General features: G+C 40.5%; 1 protein-coding gene across 4 annotated transcripts in view; it reads left to right on the top strand.

Moving 5' to 3' along the window:
• Window positions 1–10,641: 10,641 nt before the first annotated feature.
• LOC114653740 (polymeric immunoglobulin receptor-like) overlaps window positions 10,642–20,181 on the top strand; it is a 49,942-nt gene continuing 40,402 nt past the window's right edge. For 2 of the 4 annotated variants that reach the window (XM_028804230.2, XM_028804229.2), the window contains exon 1: window positions 10,649–10,844. In XM_028804230.2, the coding sequence (XP_028660063.1) occupies window positions 10,805–10,844 (40 nt within the window). In that variant the 5' untranslated portion in view covers window positions 10,649–10,804. Of the gene's footprint in view, window positions 10,845–20,181 lie in introns of all 4 variants that reach the window. The other 2 variants (XM_028804228.2, XM_028804231.2) reach the window with 2 other exon arrangements.

Raw genomic sequence — 20,181 nt, 5'->3', positions numbered from 1 at the left:
ACGATGTTTGAAAGCATAAGAGCACAACCATATTCGGTCCTCGTCCCCTCTTGCCACGATCCCCTTCTTAACAATTTGTAGCAATAAAACACAACAGGAAATGGAACAGAAAAATTATATTAAAAGGTGCTGCTACATAAACTTAACCGGTGCTTGAGTGCTCCTAAGTGAACCCCTTCCCCAGACGCCCTCCCTGGCGCCCCGTATACTAACCCCCGGTTTGACACAGACAAAAGAAAAAGAAATAATGAGAAAAAACTGTTCTTTGATACGATTAGTTTCACTGAGTCCAAAGATATGGAAAACACGAAATCCTGCAGTTAGTTCCTCCTGGAAGCAGGAAACACAACCGTCCTTTAGCGGGACGGCTTCTCTGCGGACTATCACGAAACGAAATTCAGGAATCCGACTCACCAGACGGGAGCACCCGGAGAACACCAGACCCTGGCCTCTTCTCGGGGATTCGTCCTTAAAATATTTCTTCGGGGTGGCCACCCATGAAAAGCAGACGTCCCTGGGTGAAGTAAAATCCTGAATAGTTCTAGAGCGTAGATAGTCGCTGCAATGCCTTGAAAATTGTGTCTTTGTTCTTCCTCCTTACTTTCTCCTTTTTTTTTTCTCCTTTTTTTTCTTGTTCCGTCATTCCTCTTAAAAAGAGAAAGTTTCCCGCCGAAATCCTTGCCTCTCTCGGTTGTTATGGCAACCATACGCCGGCATCAGGCAGCTGGAAAGTGTACTCGGGCGGGATCCTCCCAGAACGGGACGTCACCAATGGTGCCTGAAGGGCTATTTAAAACACCCTCCCAGTCAACATTAAGAAGTGACGGACAATTCAGAAGGCTAACCCGACTGTCCATTATGTAGCCTTGCTACAACTGTAAAATCAACTCTGTCATGTTCTTCCTCCAAAATAATTTATTTTTCACCGCTAATGTCAAGCTACTTACTTCCTGCCCATAACATCATGATGGCCTGTGCCACAGTGGACTTCATTGCATTAATAACAGGAGGTCCATCACCGACAGCTGATGCTTTAGCTTTAAGTGTTTTTCTGGTTACTGACTTTTTTAGTGGTTAATTCAACTCCATTTTCTGGATTTTTTTATTTATGACTTGGTTTCTTCTCACCTCTGTGTTTTACTTCATTTTGCATTTCCTCTAGTTCCTCTTTTGCCTTTTTGCTGTTTGGTTGCATCTGTCTAACTTCATTAATCCTTATCTCTCAAAGAGCCACTGAAGCTGGAGAGACTTTTTGGCAATATGAGCAAATCTTTACTGGCACAAACAGCGAAATTTGCTTTGCCAGCAAGGTAATAAAAGTAGAGTACAACATAAAATAAAAAGAACAGACTGAAAGCCACATGTAAGATTGAAAATGGATGTATATTGTTGTGAACTGAGTTTGTTTTGATCCTTTTTGTAATATTAATGTTGTGTTTTGCTGGTCTTTTTCATTCCCATGTTGAGTTTTGAAGCATTGGTGATTAATGATATTTGAATTAATTGTTTATTTCATCAATCCATCCATTTTCCAACCCGCTGAATCCGAACACTGGGTCACGGGGGTCTGCTGGAGCCAATCCCAGCCAACACAGGGCACAAGGCAGGAACCAATCCCGGGCAGGGTGCCAACCCACCACAGGATACACACAAACACACCCACATACCAAGCACACACTAGGGCCAATTTAGAATCGCCAATCCACCTAACCTGCATGTCTTTGGACTGTGGGAGGAAACCGGAGCGCCCGGAGGAAACCCACACAGACACGGGGAGAACATGCAAACTCCATACAGGGAGGACCCGGGAAGCAAACCCAGGTCCCCAGGTCTCCCAACTGCGAGGCAGCAGCGCTACCCACTGCGCCACCGTGCCGCCAATTGTTTATTTAATGTAGTTAAAATATTTTCCTATTTCCAGTTCCATTTTGTTTTTAATGGGCACCATCATTTTGCAGAGTGTCTGCCAAAGCATTGCTAGTCAAGTAGACCAGAAGAGTGTGGAGTGTGATGTCACCACCATGATAGACTAGGAAGTCACCCTCAGACATTGGCATTTTCTAATCATCCAAGATTATGGATATTTCCTGGAAACTTTACATTTAATTTTGAATTGTTAAGTATTTATTTCCTAGTAAAAGATTTTTGGCTATGACTTTTAACTTCAAAGTGGGCTTTTGTGTTTGGTTTCATTGTCTATTTTGATCTTTGCTTGGGTCTTATTTACTTTGTCCATCTCCTACTCTTTTTTTGGTAGGCTCTTTTTGTAGCAGGGGAGTTGGGGTTTTAAAAAAGCAGGTGGGCTTGCCTATGCTGCAACCCAACCTGAACCGTTAGCTTTTCAATCTAGAATTACAAAGAAGATGTTTTCCCTTCTGCCTCTTCCTCTGTGGCAATAAGTAGTGCTTACAGTATTGTAACTACTATGCTTGCCTTTCTCTTTTTTCATATACCATCAAGTAAATTAACATCATGAGTTTTCAATCTGTCATGTTTTATGTGGTGAAATGGCATTCACTTTTACAAGGTCCTTTTGATTCAATACAATTATGAACAGTGATGAGTGAAACAGAAGAGCTTCCTTTCGCATACAGTTTTTCAAAATTGCCCCTCAAATTCATTTTTCTTGTTACTTAAAGTTAGTTGGGGTGGAAAGCAAAGAATGGAGTGGATGCAGTTTTGAAAACAAGGAAATGGATAGCTTTAGAGAATGGATACATGGATGACTGGGTTTGGAAGTAAATAAAGGAATGAATAAAAGGAAATGGCATGTATTCTTGATTAGACTTTCTTTCATGTCAAAACAGGAAAAAAAATTATTTTGCATTTTGTTCCAAGTTCGGTTGAATCCACTTCTATAAAGCACTCGTCACTGTACTTGCTCAGTGTGTTTATTACAAGCCATATGGTATCTGTAAGGTCAAAAAAACCTTACAAGGAGTGGAAGGTAGCAATGCACAGAATTACTTTGAGTTCCATATGCGCAAAGCATACAATTATTCAACTCAAAATTATATATCAAGCACATCTGTCTCGCTTAAAATTGTTTAAAATGTTTCCAGAGACCTGTAGTTAGGATATAGCAGGTTGGATAATGGATGGATGGATGGATGTTTCCAGGGCAAGATCCAACCTGAAAACATTGCAATCGAGCCCCAGCCTCATTGGGCGACATGTTTTGGGCCTGCATCAAATTAACATCATTCTGGACCAAAATCTTTAAATGCTTTTCAGACAACCTTGGTGTCACAATCCCTCCTAATCCACTAACAGCTGCATTTGGTCTACTTCCAGATGGGCTTAAAGTGGAGAAGGACAAACAAACTGTGATTGCCTTCACTACACTATTGGTTCACAAACTTATCTTGCTCAACTGGAAGAATCCTAACTCTCCTCTTTTAAGTCAGTGGATAACTGATGTTATATACTATTTGAAATTGGAAAACATCAAATTCTCACTTAGAGGATCTGTATAAAACTTTTTCAAAACCTGGCAGGATCTAATCAATAACATTTTACAATAAGCATTTCAATTGAGGAAGCAGATTCTCTCCCCTATTTTTTTAATTTATCTAGTTACTTATTTTTACTAGCTTAAAATTATAGTCTGCTGGCCTAGCTCTCTTTCTCAGGGGTGGGGGTTGATTTGTTTCAAGCATATTTTTGTAAAACTTGACTTATTTGTATGGAATGTTATTTGATTTTAATAAAATCAATAAAATAAAGTCTCCTGTTTTTCAGTACTAACATTTTCAAAAGCTTAAGTGACATTTGCAGATGTTTTCATTGAAAAGAAGAGGCACATAACAGTAATACATTTTTACACCCCCGTGCCTGGGAAAGAACTTCAAAGCTTATTGACTTGTAATTCCACCTCAAGCTACAGGCTGGTGCTGCCTTATAACATTTTTCCTATCTTTCCCTCTATAGATCTGGAAACCAATAAATCAAAGGCATATGACATCACTAATGACTCTGGGACTTCTGGCCCCGCTAATTCCGCCTCACCATCTTCATAACTGGCATCATCACCATCTTTCTCCAGCCTGATCTGAGATTTGCGTCTGGAAAGAAATTGCGTTTATGACAGGTTAACTTATGTTTATTATTTTGCCAGGTTTGCCTGGGGGTTTATCTGTGTTTCTGTGATTTATTTACAATATCAATGAATGGCACTCATTCATCCATTCTTTTTAATATTTGGTTGTGCAGAGAAGCATATAAGAGTGGCACAGAATATGTACAAAGGAAGGAGGACTATGGTAGGAGTGACAGATGTGTTTAAGATGAATTTGGGATTATATCAGAGATTGGCTCTGAGGCCTTTCTTGTTTGCAATGGTGATGGACAGGTTGACAGAGGAGATTAGACAGGAGTCCCCGTGGACTATGATGTTTGCTGATGACATTGTGACCTGTAGTGATAGTAGGGAGCATGTTGAAGAGACCATGGAGAGGTGGAGATATGCTCTAGAGAGGAGAAGAATGAAGGTCAGTAGGACCATGACAAACAACATGTGTGTGAATGAAAGAGAGGTCAGAGGAATGGTAAGGATGCAGGGAGTAGAGTTGGCGAAGGCGGATGAGTTTAAATACATGGGATCAGCAGTACAGTGCGACACAGAGTATGGAAGAGAGATAAAGTAGAGAGTTCAGACAGGGTGGAGTGGGTAGAGTAGAGTGTCAGGAGTGATTTGTAACAGATGAGTACCAGGAAGAGTGAAAGGTAAGGTCTATAAGATGGTGTTGAGACCAGATATGTTATATGGGCTGGAGATGGTGGCATTGACAAAAAGACAGGACACAGAGCTGGAGGTAGCAGAGTTAAAGATGTTAAGATTTGCTGTGGGGGTGATGAGGATGGATGGGATTAGGAATGAGTACATTAGAGGGTCAGCTCATGTCGGATGGTTGGGAGACAAAGTCAGAGAGGCGAGATTGCGTTGGTTTGGACATGTGCAGAGGAGAGATGCTGAGTATATTGGGAGAAGGATGCTAAGGATGGAAATGCCATACAAGAGGAAAAGAGGAAGGCTTCAGAGGAGATTTATGGATGTGGTGAGAGAGGACATGCAGGTGGTGGGTATAACAGAACAAGATGGAGAGGACAGAATGATATGGAAATAGATGACCCGCTGTGGTGACCCTTAACAGGAGCAGATGAAAGACGACGAAGAAGGATTACTGGTGTAATTGGTTGTGTGATCAAAGCAATAAACTAAGAAAAGAGTAACCTAAAAGTAATACCAAAGAAAGATGTATTTATTTTATAATGTTCCACCAACTTCTTTATTGTTTGCAAGGCTTTTGATGTTTATTATATATTCTGATGTTTATTTACTCATTATTGTGCTAAAATAGCGTTTATAATAGAGAACTGCAGAGTCTTCTTCTTAATATAGCAACTCTGCAATTTCGTGAAAATGTTAGACAAGCTTTACTGCATTCATTCAAATAAGAAAACTGACCACAAGCAGCAACATTAAGAAAACAGAACAGGAAAATGAGCAGTAATCAAATTGTAGTTGCAGACATCCATCCCCCCCCAATAAACTGACTTTTTAATGTCAAAATGAAGAACTACGGAAATCCACAATGGTGTTGCAATTTAGTCCGAGTTTAGCTACTTGTGCAACAATGTTGTCTCAGATTCATCATGCAGGTCCTGGTTGCCTTACCAGGTGAATAGAACTGCTAAATTCATAAAATGCACACTATCGATAGTTTTGTTAGTCTGTTAGTTTTGTACTAGTAGCCACTTCATTTGTCTGAGTGTGTAAATATGTACAGATTACACATGTGATCTGTTCATGTTTGTGTGTGATATAACACTTAGTTATTTTCTACTTATAAATGATTGACATGGTATTCTAGTTAATATCTGTTTGGTTGTTCTGAAGTTGATTTCATCCATCTATGGTTTGCACAGGATTGGTTCCTGCCTTGTGCCCTGTGTTAGCTGGGACTGGCTCCAGCAGACCCCCGTGACCCTGTGTTCGGATTCAGTGGGTTGGAAAATGGATGGATGGATGGATGGTTTGCACAATATTTTACATAACATTTTAGGTAAATATATCCTATTTTATGGGTTTATTTTCTATTCAGTTTTATGTGATTTTTCTGTCATGTTTAACCTTTTTCAAGTTCCATTTTGTAGGCCACACTTTTTGGTCATTTTTAAGAGGATACAAGTGTATTTAAGTTAAAAGATATTTATGCTCCTTAATCTGAATGGCTGTTTCTTATGCAAGGACAAAAACACTTGAAGATGAAAGGAGTTTCTTACAAATTTAATTCCGTTAGTCTGGTTTGTTTATTCCATTCATAATGTATATTTATGAGTAAACAAAAGGAGTATGTGTACCATAATATACTGATAAACCATTAAGTGTTCTTTGCATCCAGTGCTATCAGGATAGCCACCAGATATCCTCAATCTGAAATTGAAACCAGGAGAATTGGGCACTTATAATAATTAAAGGAGAAATTATGCAAGAACATTAGAATAATCTGGATAAGAACAGACCATTGAAACCAGCAAACCTTGCCAGTCCTATCCAGTAAATTCCTCCAAGATAATATCAAGTCTAGTTTTGAAGCTTCCTAAAGTCCTACTGTCTACCACACTACTTGATCTCATTTTCCATGTGTCTATAGATCTCTGTGTGAAGAAAAACTTCTAATGCATGTGTGAAATTTACCCTTAACTGTTTCCAATTCTGTCCCTGTGTTCTTAATGAACTCATTTTAAAGTAATAGTCACAGTCCACTGGATTAATACCCCCTGATTTTAATCACTTTAATCATGTCACCTCTTAAGAGCGTTTTACTTAAACTAAGATGGCTCAGCCATTTTAATCTTTATATAATCATAACTCACCCACTGTAGCCCTGGAATCAGTGTAGTGGCTGTTCTGTGTACTTTTTCCAGCGTTGTTATGTCCTTTTGTAGCCTGAACACCAAAACTGTACACAAAACTTCAGTTGAGGTCAAACCAGTGCATTTTATAGCCCTGCCCGGGGTTTGTTTCCTGCCTTGTGCCCTGTGTTGGCTGGGGCTGGCTCCAGCAGACCCCTGTGACCCTGTAGTTAGGATATAGCAGGTTGGATAATGGATGGATGGATGATATCTCATTTATGGAATTTGATATCAAGCTTTTGAAATCTGATAACTAGTTTTTTAAAATTTGATATCACACTTTGGAAATTTGATATCAAGTTTTTAAAAATGGATATCAACAACATGATGTTTGATATCAAGCTTTTGAAACTTGATATCACACTTTTAAAATTTGATGTTGGGCTTATGAAATTTCATATGAGAGCTTATATGCTAATATATATGCATTTTAAACTCTCACGACATATTTTGTCATTTTGATATCACGTTTATGATTTTTGATATCAGGCTTATCAAATTTTAAAAGCGTGACTTCAGATTTTAAAAATGTGATATCGAATTTTATATCGAGTTTTAGAAATTTCATATCATGCTTTTAAAATGTGATATCAAGTTTGAGGATGTTGATATCAAATTTCAAAAGCATGAAATCAAATTTCACAAACTTGATATCAAATTCCATCCATCTATCCATTATCCAACCCGCTATATCCCAACAACAGGGTTCACGGGGGTCTGCTGGAGCCAATCCCAGCCAACACAGGGCGCAAGGCAGGAAACAAACCCTGGGCAGGGCGCCAGCCCACCGCAGGGTGCGCACACACACACCAAACACACACTAGGGACAATTTAGGATCGCCAATGCACCTAACCTGCATGTCTTTGGACTGTCGGAGGAAACCGGAGTACCCGGAGGAAACCCATGCAGACACGGGGAGAACATGCAAACTCCACACAGGGAGGACCCGGGAAGCGAACCCGGGTCTCCTAACTGCGTGGCGGCAGCGTTACCCACTGCGCCACCATGCCGCCCCAAAATCCAAAACCTTGAATATCAAATTTTAAAAACATGATATAAAATTTCAAAAAGCTCGATATCAAATTTTCAAAGCTTAATATCAAATTTAAAACAGTCGATATCAGTGTTGTATCAAGGAAAATGGATTAAATGTTAAAACAGCCTGCCATAAAATCATTCCTGTGGCAACCAGTAGAGGGAGCAGTGAGTGCTGTTTGGGCGACACTATGCCCTCAGTTGCAGCTCTAATGCTTCATTCCAATGAGTGCGACCAGCTATACTGAATGGCAGCATGGTTTCACTGCCTCTATTTTCCTTGTTGCAGGTGGCTAATATAGTGTTTTTCCACAATAATCATCACCAAATTACATGGTAACACTTTACATTAAATGTATTAATAGTTATAGTATAAGAATGCCTGTTTTGTGTTATTAATGAGTTACAATGATACGCTTGTGTTTTTTGTGGCCCTCTATGTTTTTTGACTATGTCCTTGTCTTCCAGATGTCCTCTGAAGTTTTGTGTCTGCTGGGGATGACAGTGGTTTTTTTTTTTTTTGTTTTTTGCTCCCCAGGCCAGAAGTCGATCTTTTTTATATAAACTGAAACACTGTGAGAGGCACCCACAGTAAGAAAACTAATCACCCATAATACTGAAAGGAGTTCTCCTGATTGGGCATCCTGTAATGCAAAAGTACTAAGTGTGAGTCCCCACTGTTGTCAGAGAGAACAAGTAACAGTCTCAGTCTCCCTGAGCAAATTCCTCAGCAGGAACATACTTAAAAGGTGCTTTTTGGATTTTTCTTTGTTGTGGATAAGTACCATATACAATTCGTGCCTGGAAAGGAATGATATTTTAGAGAACAAAGCAGAACAGCTGTTTTTAACTTAGGTAAACCTGGAATGTTTAGATTTTTGTTTTAGTGCAATGCTTGTACTTTCTAATGTCATTTTTGAGGCTTTGACATGTTTTTACTCACCAGTCTGTTTTATATTCTCCTTGCCACGTAATACAACACAATATTCATTTGAACTGAGCTTGATGTGATTTCTTCTCATTTGATAGTCTAAACATTTGTGGTCAAGAGCTACAAGTAAGACAAAGTTCACAGCACACAACTCCTACAGTCAAATATGCATCAGCCCAGAGTGATCACTGTCACAAGACCTGAAATCCAAATCCTGTGATAATAAATGAACAGCTTTTAAAAGGTATTGATGTATACAGTTCATCTTACATCATGACAGGAAAATGTGAAATTTCCAGTCCGTCCCCACACATCTTTAATTGAGTATTGAAACTTCTGATAAAAGCTGTGTCATGAAACACTTGCAGATTACAGTTTCCTGGCTTTAGGAATCAGAACTCTGCCCCAAATAGTGTACAGTTTACTTTGAAATGTAAGGGTTCACCACTACAGGAGTAGCACCAGTTCTTCAGCATTGAATTACTTATGCACATCAACAGATTATAGATACTTTGTTAACTTTTCGGGTGAGCAGAGAAGACACCCAAACCCAAAATGACCAAAAAAGGACTCAAAAGCATCGAAACAGGCATACAATTTTCTAACTGTATGTCATGTAGGTATGTACATATAGAGAATGTGTAAGAGAACATATAGTGAGATGTAACAATAGATAGATAGATAGATAGATAGATAGATAGATAGATAGATAGATAGATAGATAGATAGATAGATAGATAGATAGATAGATAGATAGATAGATAGATAGATAGATAGATAGATAGATAGATAGATAGATAGATAGATACTTTATTAATCCCAAGGGGAAATTCACATACTCCAGCAGCAGCATACTGATAAAAAACAAAATTAAATTAAAGAATGATAACAATGCAGGTAAAACAGACGATAACTTTGTTTAATTTTAATGTTTATCCCCCCGGGTGGAACTGAAGAGTCGCATAGTATGGGGGAGGAACGATCTCCTCAGTCTGTCAGTGAAGATACTGCATGTAAGCCTTAAACAAAAACATCATAGAAAAGAACTTTTCTTGTTTTTGCATATTAACAGTTTTTCTTATTTTTGTCTGAATTGTTCCTGCTTTGAATTTCACTAAAAATGGTGGAATTATTTGCATTTGCATCACATTCATTGCCTGAGTTTTTCTATAAAGCTTAAGCTGCACAGTTTCAGGAAAATCTGGAGGGGCACAGCCACAAAGGGATGGATCAATGAGAGGATATTCAAAGTTTAACCTCGACTGATGATAACATAACATTTTCTAATTCGGTGTCGCAGGAGCTGGAGCTTATCTTTACACCACAGGATGCAAGGCAGGAAACAACTTAGGGTGTGGTGCCAATACATCATATAGTCAGTTTGTATTCACTAAACTTAACCTCTATCCAGAATACATTTGAGGATGTCGACAAGAAAACTGGAGTAAACCCCCACAGAGACATGGAAAGAACATGGAAACCCCACTCAGATTTTTAAATTAAGATGCTGGTCAATTAAAGCAGCAGCATTACTCACTTTGCCATCATGTCACCTCCTGGAATGGTCAGATTTTATTATTTGTATATTACAGCTGATAGTTACATTTGCTGTCAGACTTCATAAAGTACAAGAAGGCTTTCCTGACACCCTTCAGAGACTCCTCCACTATAAATATGGGGTTGGAAACAATGAAAGTAAACAAATCCAGGATAATAAAATGAAATATTAGCAGTCATAAACATTTTAATTTGGATAAAGGAAGCAGGAAATCACACTTGAGCCTCTGCTGACAAGGCATGAGTTCTCCTAAATTACTTAACAGTAGCAAAGTTGCACAGTAGCAGAAACCACTCTGTCATCTAGCAGGCAGGTGGAAGGCTCACCCTACTCTACACAGACGGTCGGGTTCTAAATCAGGATGGAGTCTCTAGTTCTTCTTCTGCTGTCAGTGTCGTCGGGTAAATAGAACTCTTTTTATACATTCTGCATTTCTACCCATCCGTTAGTCTTTTTCGTGAAATTTAATTTTACATGGGCTTCTTGTGCATATCGCATTCCACATAACGAGTCTCTTTGCATGATAATATAGTGCGAAAGTGGCGTGAGTAAATTAAGCCGTGTGTGAGTGATGGCCATGATTCTATCGGGATAGGCTTCATTCCCTCGCGACCTGTAGCTGGACTTACCGAAGTGGATCTGAAAGTAAAAAAAACGTTTTAACGCAGTGCAGCGTCAGGAGAGCAATCTCAGGCTGCTGGAGATTTTTAAAATATGTGTTTTTAATTTGCGTGAGAATCAAAGTTTGATCACAGACTGGGAACGGTCTTATAATACACACCTTGAAGGCAACAGCTGTCTGGAAGACTCGTGAAATGTACACGGACTGAGGAGATGTTAAGCGCTCTCTTAGCTTTTCAAGTAAGACTTTTTATTAACGTTGTTCAAAAAGCGGCCGACAAAAGCCCCTATTAAAAACCCTGAACTTAAGGTTTGTGAGGGTAAGGCCAGGTACACCAGGGGTCCCAAATCTTAAAATTTAGATTAGGTGCCTAATCTTAAAATTGAACCCTGGTGTACTGATGGCGCCCGCTTTTGAACAAGACCCACGTTTTCCATTTGTTTTATATATCTGTGCAATTATCGATCACTTTGTCCGAGTCCGGGTAATTTGTGCACGGCTGAAAGTCTGGACGAGGGACTTTGGAAGATGAGAGGCGTGCCACTCTCACGGATTGGGTATTTTCCATAAAACTGAACTTTATTTTCTTTATTTTAAAAATATTTTATACATTTCCCCAACAACAGAGTGAAACTGAAACACCCTGCTCCATTTCACCGGTCTAAGGGTTTCTTGTGAAAAGGTTCAAATAAGATACAAGAATGACCTATCGAAACAGTGACATTTATTATTGAGAGCAGATCTTAAAAAACAGTGCGAATTTAAAAGCAAAATGTAGCCAATGTTTTTGTTTATAACTGAGCTCGCATAAAGAAATACATTTTGTGAAAAATATCTGTAAAATAGAACAGAATATTTTAAAATACTAAATTCTAAAACTACTTGCTACAATGTAAATGCTACGTCAGCGTTTTATTCGGTTTCAGTATTGTATTTTTTATATGACTTTTCCAGGTTTTCTTTAAAAATTACCTTATTTTTAAAGGCTGTTTATATTGCATAGTGGGACTTTTCCGAACGGCACATTTCAAAATGATATATTATTTATTTCAAACTGTCTCCTTAAAGCTGACGTTGTCGTTTACCAATCAGTCGATATTTTACAACAGTTTTCACAATTTAATGTCTCTTGTATATATCTTTGTGTTTTTTTTATTATTATCATGTTTTTTATTGATCTCATTTTGGCATAAATGACGTTATATTCGCTCCTGCCACTCGAGGTTGCCAATCTAAATTTATATGTGACACACAACCTAAATTGTATCAGCTGACGAAGTTGCAACAGTAGTGAGCTCGTGTTAATTAGCAAAAGATTAGCAGATGTTAGAGAATATCTTACTGGCAGCACAGTGGAGCTAGCTATTTAGAAGACAGTTTAGTGGCAGTAATAATGGATTGCAGCTCACGGAAATTCTTGATGAGAGCTCTGCCTTGTGCTCTTGCTTTTCGGAATAGTTATTCTATAAGCTGGAACAATCGTTTCCTCTTTTTACCGATCCTAATTTAACTATTGGTTGCTCCAAAAGTTCCCTCATAAGTAAATAAGCTTCCTTACGCCGGCTGCACATTTTTCGGTGGTTAATTTTAGTGTTTAATTTGTATATTTTGTGTTTTTAATAAAATGTAATGAATATTTTACTAACACTATACGCTTATTATGCTTTATTTTTTGATCGAGAGCAGTTTGGGGTAGGTCCCTCTAGCTTCGCCCCTGATAGATGGATGTTGGATGGTGGATGTAGTTTTGTCGGACACTTGAAACACACCTCGAAGACCAAAGTGTCAGGGTGACTAACTGGCGACTCCAAGATGACAACGTCAGGCCCGGTTCTAGAGACGAAGCCGACATCGTGCCATTTAATTTCAGCCGCCTCCTCGACCTATAAGACCTTCACTCGTTTTCTAAACCAGTGTATTTAAAATTAAAAATGTTCGCAATTTCCTTACTGCCAAAAAAATTAAAGAAAATTTCTTCGTAGGTGGAAGAAAACTTGACTTACGCATTTAACGAATCGGCGACAAGTTTAATTAATTCATCAGTAAAATTCCGAAAATAAAGCGAGTGCCGATTGTAGACTTAAGTTTCTTGAAAAAGACGTCGCCTCATATTCTCGCAAATACAAAATTTAGCAAGTCTATTTCTTCACATCACACCTGTGAAGGATATTTATAGGAAAACAAAATATGAATATGCATATATAGTAAAACAATTTGAAAAGTAAGCGTTTATTATTAAATTTCTTGTATTATAATTATTCCACTAAATAAAATACTACCTTAAAATTAAACTCTCCTTGCTTTCTTACTTGCAAGTTCGTCAATAATGCCATCTAAGTTAATTTCTTCTGACAAATCTTTCTCTATTGCAATTAAACCTAAATTACTCAATCCCTCTTGGCACATCGACGATCTTAAGTAAGTTTTTCTTTGAAGCAAGTTACCGACATTCGACGGGAAAAGACGAGCCCTGCGCCGAGCCTGCGTTTTGTTGACGGCCGGCCGATGCACGCTTTGCACGACCGACAGAACCGGGCCTGGACACCGTATGTGTGACCATGGTGTCAAATCCGCTGTCGCGGTTAGTGACACTAAGTGGACGAAGTTACTTTGAAAGCGGCTGATTGAAAAACGGAATTACCATATTTTCATAAAATTGAGAGATCTGCGACTTAGCTTCATGTCACTTTTCATGTCACATCATTTTAAAGAGAGATAAAGTTACACCTTCGCAGCTATAGGATTTCTTTTGACATTGATGAATGGCCAACGAAGAGCAAAGCTTTTAAATGTTGAATATGATACGATCGACAATGACAATAATTCAACCTAAAATGCACGTAACTGGATACAGAATTCTCATTGATTCTGTAATTTGAAAGGCAACAGATTAAAGTCATTTTTGCGTTGGTAATACAAGCATAATGTAAATCCTGTTTACTTGTTTCATCCTTTATTTAATGTGCAATTGTAGAAATTCCATCCATCCATCCATTTTCTAACCCGCTGAATCCGAACACAGGGTCACGGGGGTCTGCTGGAGCCAATCCCAGCCAACACAGGGCACAAGGCAGGAAACAAACCCCGGGCAGGGTGCCAACCCACCGCAGAATTGTAGAAATTGCCATTTGAAATTGTACCAAGTCAGATTCAACATATAGTTGAGATGAGCGAAGATATGCAGAAGATGTTAGGTTGAAAGCAAATTTAAAAGATGTACACTCGTTTGTTAAAGTATGCTCCAATGACTATATATAATTATATCTGTTATATTGCTCAAATGAAAACTGCACAATACTCAGTTTGCATGCATCAACCCTTTACTTCACGTTGTCCCTTTTTTCCCAAAATTGCGCTCCCTTTTTCAAGTTTTTTGGATCCAGTGGAACTGAAGAAGGTGAACAGACATCCTCTAGGCAGTCCGGGTCTAAATTTCTCTCCTTATCGACACTGACTGGTGGGGGCTCCTTGCAGGGTCGACTTGCGTGCCACCGGGATCCATCAGAGAGCTGGAAAGTAGCAGGACCGAGTTGTTTATGAACCTGGAGCTTTTGGTCACGGTGGGAACAACGAACTCTCACTTAGTCAAGGGCCCTGAATTTTCGAACCCTCTCTCGTATGCTTCCAATCAAAGCGTGTCTTCATCGTTTGTTGGCGTTTGGAAACTATATCTCGCTGAGTCAGGTAGAGTGTTGGCAGCTTGAGGCCACAAACGATCCAGAGGACGTTGCAGCTCACGCCCTAACTTAAAGCATGCAGGAGAGCTGCCCGTAGTGGAATGTGAGGAATGGCTAAGAATGGAGAGGACTCTGCTGATTCAAACTGTGACTCATTGTCAGTGGTGACAGCAAAGGGGAGAGCTCAGTGGGCAAACAGAGAATTCAAGAAATCAGTCACTGCACGTTCTCTAACAGACTCTGTAGGCAGCACTTCAGGCCACTTGGAGAGCAAGTCATAGACCACAATGAGAAAGCATTGATGGTGCGGAACTCCTTGGAACTCTTGGAACTACACTATAGGTTGTAGGGGAAGCGGAGCCGGAGAACCCGTCTTCCCACTGACAAGGCAGGCAGTACAATCACAAACCAGATGTTCAACATCTCTGTCTATCCCAGGCCACCACATCATGCAGATCACAGCAGTGTTGTTTAACTCGCACGATGCCTAAATGGCCTTCATGGCCTTCATCAGAGGCAGCTAGGAACAACTGTATGAGTCCCACAGGCCATACAAAATTCGTTCCAACAGGACAGCTCATTATGTATTCTGCAGTATGGAAACGACTCCCCTGAAATCTGTGTGGGCCAACCTGTACAAATGCAAATGTGCACATGGGAGAGGACATGGTCATGTTCAGAGGCTTGTTGCAGCTCCTATAAGGAGAACAGTGGCTTGGAGTGAAGAATGGAGCATTTGAACAAGTTCCAGTTGATATCAGGTCCTGGGTCTCTGGTGGGATAGGGGAAAGTATGGGACACTACATTTTCACAGCCAGGAGTGAAATGTAATGTAGAATTATACTGTTGCAGTCTTTCTGACCAGCAGTGAATCCTAAGGGGCTTGCACCCCATGCCTGATGTTGACAGTAGGGCAGTAAATGCCTGATGGTCAGTGTGTGACGTGAGTGCTCACCCATAAAGAAACATGTCATCGTTCACAAGCCCACACACAAGCTAGAGCTTCACACTCGCCCACAGAGTATTTTTGTTTGGCTGGACTTAGAGCCCAGGAGACAAAGGTGATGAGTTATTCAGTACCATTCTGTAGCTGGGACAGCATTGCTCCTAGCGCTAGATTGGAAGCATCACATGTAACAAATGGTGGGACATCAAAGTGAGCAAGGATAGGTGAAGATGTGAGTTGTACCTTCAAGAGATGGACAGCTTCTGAGCAGGCAAGAGTCCAGAACCAAGAGACAGCCTTCCTCAGTAGGTGATGTAGTGGGACTGTGGTGTTAAAGTAGTGTGGAAGATAGAAGGCAGTCATTCCAAGAAGTAAGACCACCTGAAGTTGCATTTGTGGAATCAGGGATGTGCTTGATTGCTTCCACATGAGTTTGGAGTAGAGAGATGCCATCAGCAGTCAGACTAAATATGTGTGATATACTGAAAAAACACATTTATAGCCATTCAGTGTGAGATGTGAGTGGCTAATACTTTGAACACTCTGTGCAGGTGTTCATCATGGGCAGCTTGGGTTGGGCCATGCACAACAGTATCATCCAATTAGATGACCACACCAGGAATTCCAGCAAAGTTTGTAGACATCACCTTCTGAAAACATCTTGGGGCCAAATGGAACTCGAGTGTAGCAAAATACCCCATTGTGGGTGACCAAGGCAGTCAAATCTCTGCTTTCAGGTGGAGAGGAATCTGCTGATACCCCTGACAAAGATCAAATTTGGAAAATATCTTAGAGCCATGGACGTGAACTCCTCAGCAGTTGGCAGTTGGGTTGTTTACCTGGTATTAATGCCCTGAGGTCAATGCACAGGCATAACCCACCTGCTTTTTTTTTCGCTATCACTAGGTCTGAGACCCAAGGTAAGGCATTAACTGGTTTGATGATGCCTGCCTTTAACAGGTTGCACAGTTCCACAGCTACACACTTCTGGACGGCCAGGGGAACTCGGTGGAAGGGTTGGATGACAGGGCACATAGAAAGATCGAGCAGTGGTTGGTGATTAAAAGCCGAAAGACAACCCAACCCTGTGAAAAGAGCTGGCCATTGCTGAAGCTATGGTGGGCTGACAGTGAGAACAGCAGACCCCTCAGTGTCTAGGAGTGTAAATCCCAGAGCTGTGAATAAGACCAGGCCTAACAAGTTGGCACTAATGCAGGCGACATGAAACATGAAGTCAGGCAAGTACTTTTGGCCATAGCGTACAGGCAGGGAGAGCTTGCCAACTAGTTCAATTTTACTCTCACTCTCAACAGTGAGAGTTAGGTGACAGAAAAACTGTTTGACAGGGGTACAATTAAGCAGAGACACAGCCGCTCCAGTAGTGTCCAACAACAGAGAAAGACATACACTGTCTAACAGCAAAGTACATGTTTTAAAGGTGTGGGCTGTGGAGCTCAATTAGTGAACGATTGTTGATGCAGTCCAAGTGAAAGGCGACTGTTCCGTTTGTACAGAAGAAGTGGGAGCTGAGTGACAGTGGTTAGGCCTCCCGCAGTGTGTCCCTTGGCAGGGTAGCTCAGAGTTCTAGGCTTATGACCGGCAGAGCCACAGTTTCTGCAGCTCTGTCTAGAAACGGATAGCAATTGTCAGAGCTGTCCTGAAGGGATAGCGCCTCCTAAACCGGCAGCGCAGAACGCCTCTGTCACTTGTCATGTGGCAGGCTGGTGCTGAGCTGGAGAAACTGCAAGTCTAACCATGAGTTTGGCGACTGATTCAACGTCAAATGCCATGTTGATTGCATTCGCAAGAGTCGTATCATCTGGTGACATCAGTAATCTTTCATGAACTTTAGGTTTACTAGCATGTTCTGCATGCTGGTTCCTGATGAATTTGTCATGAAACTCACCAAACTTGCAAAATCTGGCTAAACCCTGCAAGTCAGCCACAAACTGTTGAACTGACTCTCCTGGCTGCTGATGGAGCTGTCAGAAGAGGATTCATCGGACGAAGACACTTTGAAGTGTAGAGAAATGAGATTACAGGAGATTCAGTGATGCGGCAGTTCAGAGGGTTTAAAAGATGTATCGGCCTTCTGTGTCTAGGCAGTGTATAAGTATGGCTGTTTTAAGAGCATTGCTCACAGCATACAAACCAACGGATGTGAAATAAGTCTCAGAAGATTCAATCCAGTGAGTCTATGGCACTGGAGGCCAGGAATGCAGAAGATGGCGAGAACGAAAGCTCCATCCTCGTTGCCAATGTTATATTTCTCAAATGATGACAGCACACCACTCAGTTTGCATACAACTACCCCTTACTTCACGTAGTCTCTTTTTTCCAAAGTTGTGCGTGCTTCATGGATGGAAAGACCACACGAAACACGGCACTTTCGCAAGCTGTGCAGATATAGCAGTATCTACATATTTTTCCAGTCTACATGCCACTACTCCCATCAAACTTTCACTCAGCAGTGATTGACAGTTGTTTCCACCAATCGGCATTCTTCTTCCAACCATTTCCATGCACTTCAGTTTTGCGCACAGCTACCACCACCCCTCTGATTTTGCATTGAATCCATTTTAATGCTACCATCCTTGTGTTCTGAGCTCAGTATTTATTTTAATGTTATGCTGCTTGCACTTCAGGATCTGTTTAGTCTCAAGCAGAGGAGACAGCATGGAGACCCAATCCAAGTTCTCAAAGGTATTGATAAATTACTGTACATCCAGCAGAATTCTTTCAACTTAAGGGTGACTCACATACTGTACTTGAGGACACCAGTGGAAATAAAGAGGAAGTGTGTTTAGTATTGAATATAGGAAGTGCTACTTTATGCAAGGAGTTGTGGGAATCTAAAACAAACTACTTAAACATCTCTCTATTATAATAAAAAAATCTTGGGTCCAGATGTGATCTTCTTGGAAACACACTTTAACATCCCACAAGACAAGGCAGTGAGACAAAAGGACAGCTGCTGTACGGGCTTTTAAATGATCGATGCGCAACACAACATGCAGAACATGCAGCTCGCCAGCAGCAGCAAGCAAGCCAGCAGCTGATCCAACCACATCTCCTTAGTGTGCGTTCAGCCCCCCCTTTACAACGCGAGCAGCAGAGACACGAAGTAGCTGGCCCATAGCGCGCCCCAAGGGGTGTGGGGTGTGGGGGGGTGGGCGAGGGAAGCGAGCAGGGGACAGGGGGCCCCTAGTATTTTTAAAACAGAAACTTTGACAACCTTTAAGAAGTCTCTGAATGAGATATTGGGACATCATAGCTATTAGCTAAAGAAATGAACCTCCTCTTGCTTATCAAATTTCTTATGCTCTTTTTTCTTATGTAAGACAGGCACTTTCTTTTAAATAGCAGAATATTAGAAATGTCCAGGCTGGTGTAGAGGACAGCTGTTGTAAAACCTTTTGTTCCAGATAAAAACAGGTTCCTTTATGTTTAAAAATTTATTGAAGAATTCCAAAAATGACAGAAGGCAAGACAAGAAACAGGAATGAAAATATATTTTGTCTAAAAAGGCAAAACCTAAAACAACCAGACCAGTCAGACAAGCTGGGGAAGAAGCTAGAAAATCCAAACAAAGTAAAAAATCGAAAAACAGGACTCTAGATCAAAAAAACAAAATTATGAAGTTGCTGTTCCCTTTGCAGCTTCAGCTTAAGTATTGCTGGGATGGTTTGCCCATCTGCAAGGTTAGGTGGCACTGCCCCTTGAGGTGCTACAAAAAGGAAGCAGGGCAATGAACCTAGAAAACTAATACAAAGAATCCTAACATAATAAGAAATAAAAATAACTAATAAACAACACAATGTGAAATAACTAAAACACAGAAAGAACAAAACTAAAAACACAATTAATAACATAACATGACAAATAATATTCAGTACATATCAAAAATATTAAATAAAAAAAACGTGAACCAGGGCAATTGCCCTAGCTGAACCATGACAGTGGACTGCACATGTTCTTCCCGTGTGTTGTTAGGTTTTACTCTGAGTACAGTAATCCCTCGCTATATCGCGCTTCGCCTTTTGCGGCTTCACTCCATCGCGGATTTTATATGTAAGCATATTTAAATATATATCGCGGATTTTTCGCTGCTTCGCGGGTTTCTGCGGACAATGGGTTGATTTCATACAAGGGACGCTATTGGCAGATGGCTGAGAAGCTACCCAGCTTACTTTTCTCTTTCTCTTGCGCTGACTTTCTCTGATCCTGACGTAGGGGGATTGAGCAGGGGGGCTGTTCGCACACCTAGACGATACGGACGCTCGTCTAAAAATGCTGAAAGATTATCTTCACGTTGCTATCTTTTGTGCAGCTGCTTCCTGAAACGACATGCTGCACGGTGCTTCACATACTTAAAAGCTCGAAGGGCACGTATTGATTTGTGCTTGAAAAACAAACTCTGTCTCTCTCTCTATCTCTCTCTCTCTCTCTCTCTCTCTGCTCCTGACGGAGGGGGTGTGAGCTGCCACCTTCAA

Source organism: Erpetoichthys calabaricus, chromosome 6 (genome assembly GCF_900747795.2).
Source record: "Erpetoichthys calabaricus chromosome 6, fErpCal1.3, whole genome shotgun sequence".
In the NCBI taxonomy this organism is placed as follows: Eukaryota; Metazoa; Chordata; class Cladistia; order Polypteriformes; family Polypteridae; genus Erpetoichthys; species Erpetoichthys calabaricus.
The sequence above is the reverse complement of the archived record's forward strand: the minus strand, read 5'-3'. Positions and strand labels throughout refer to the sequence as shown.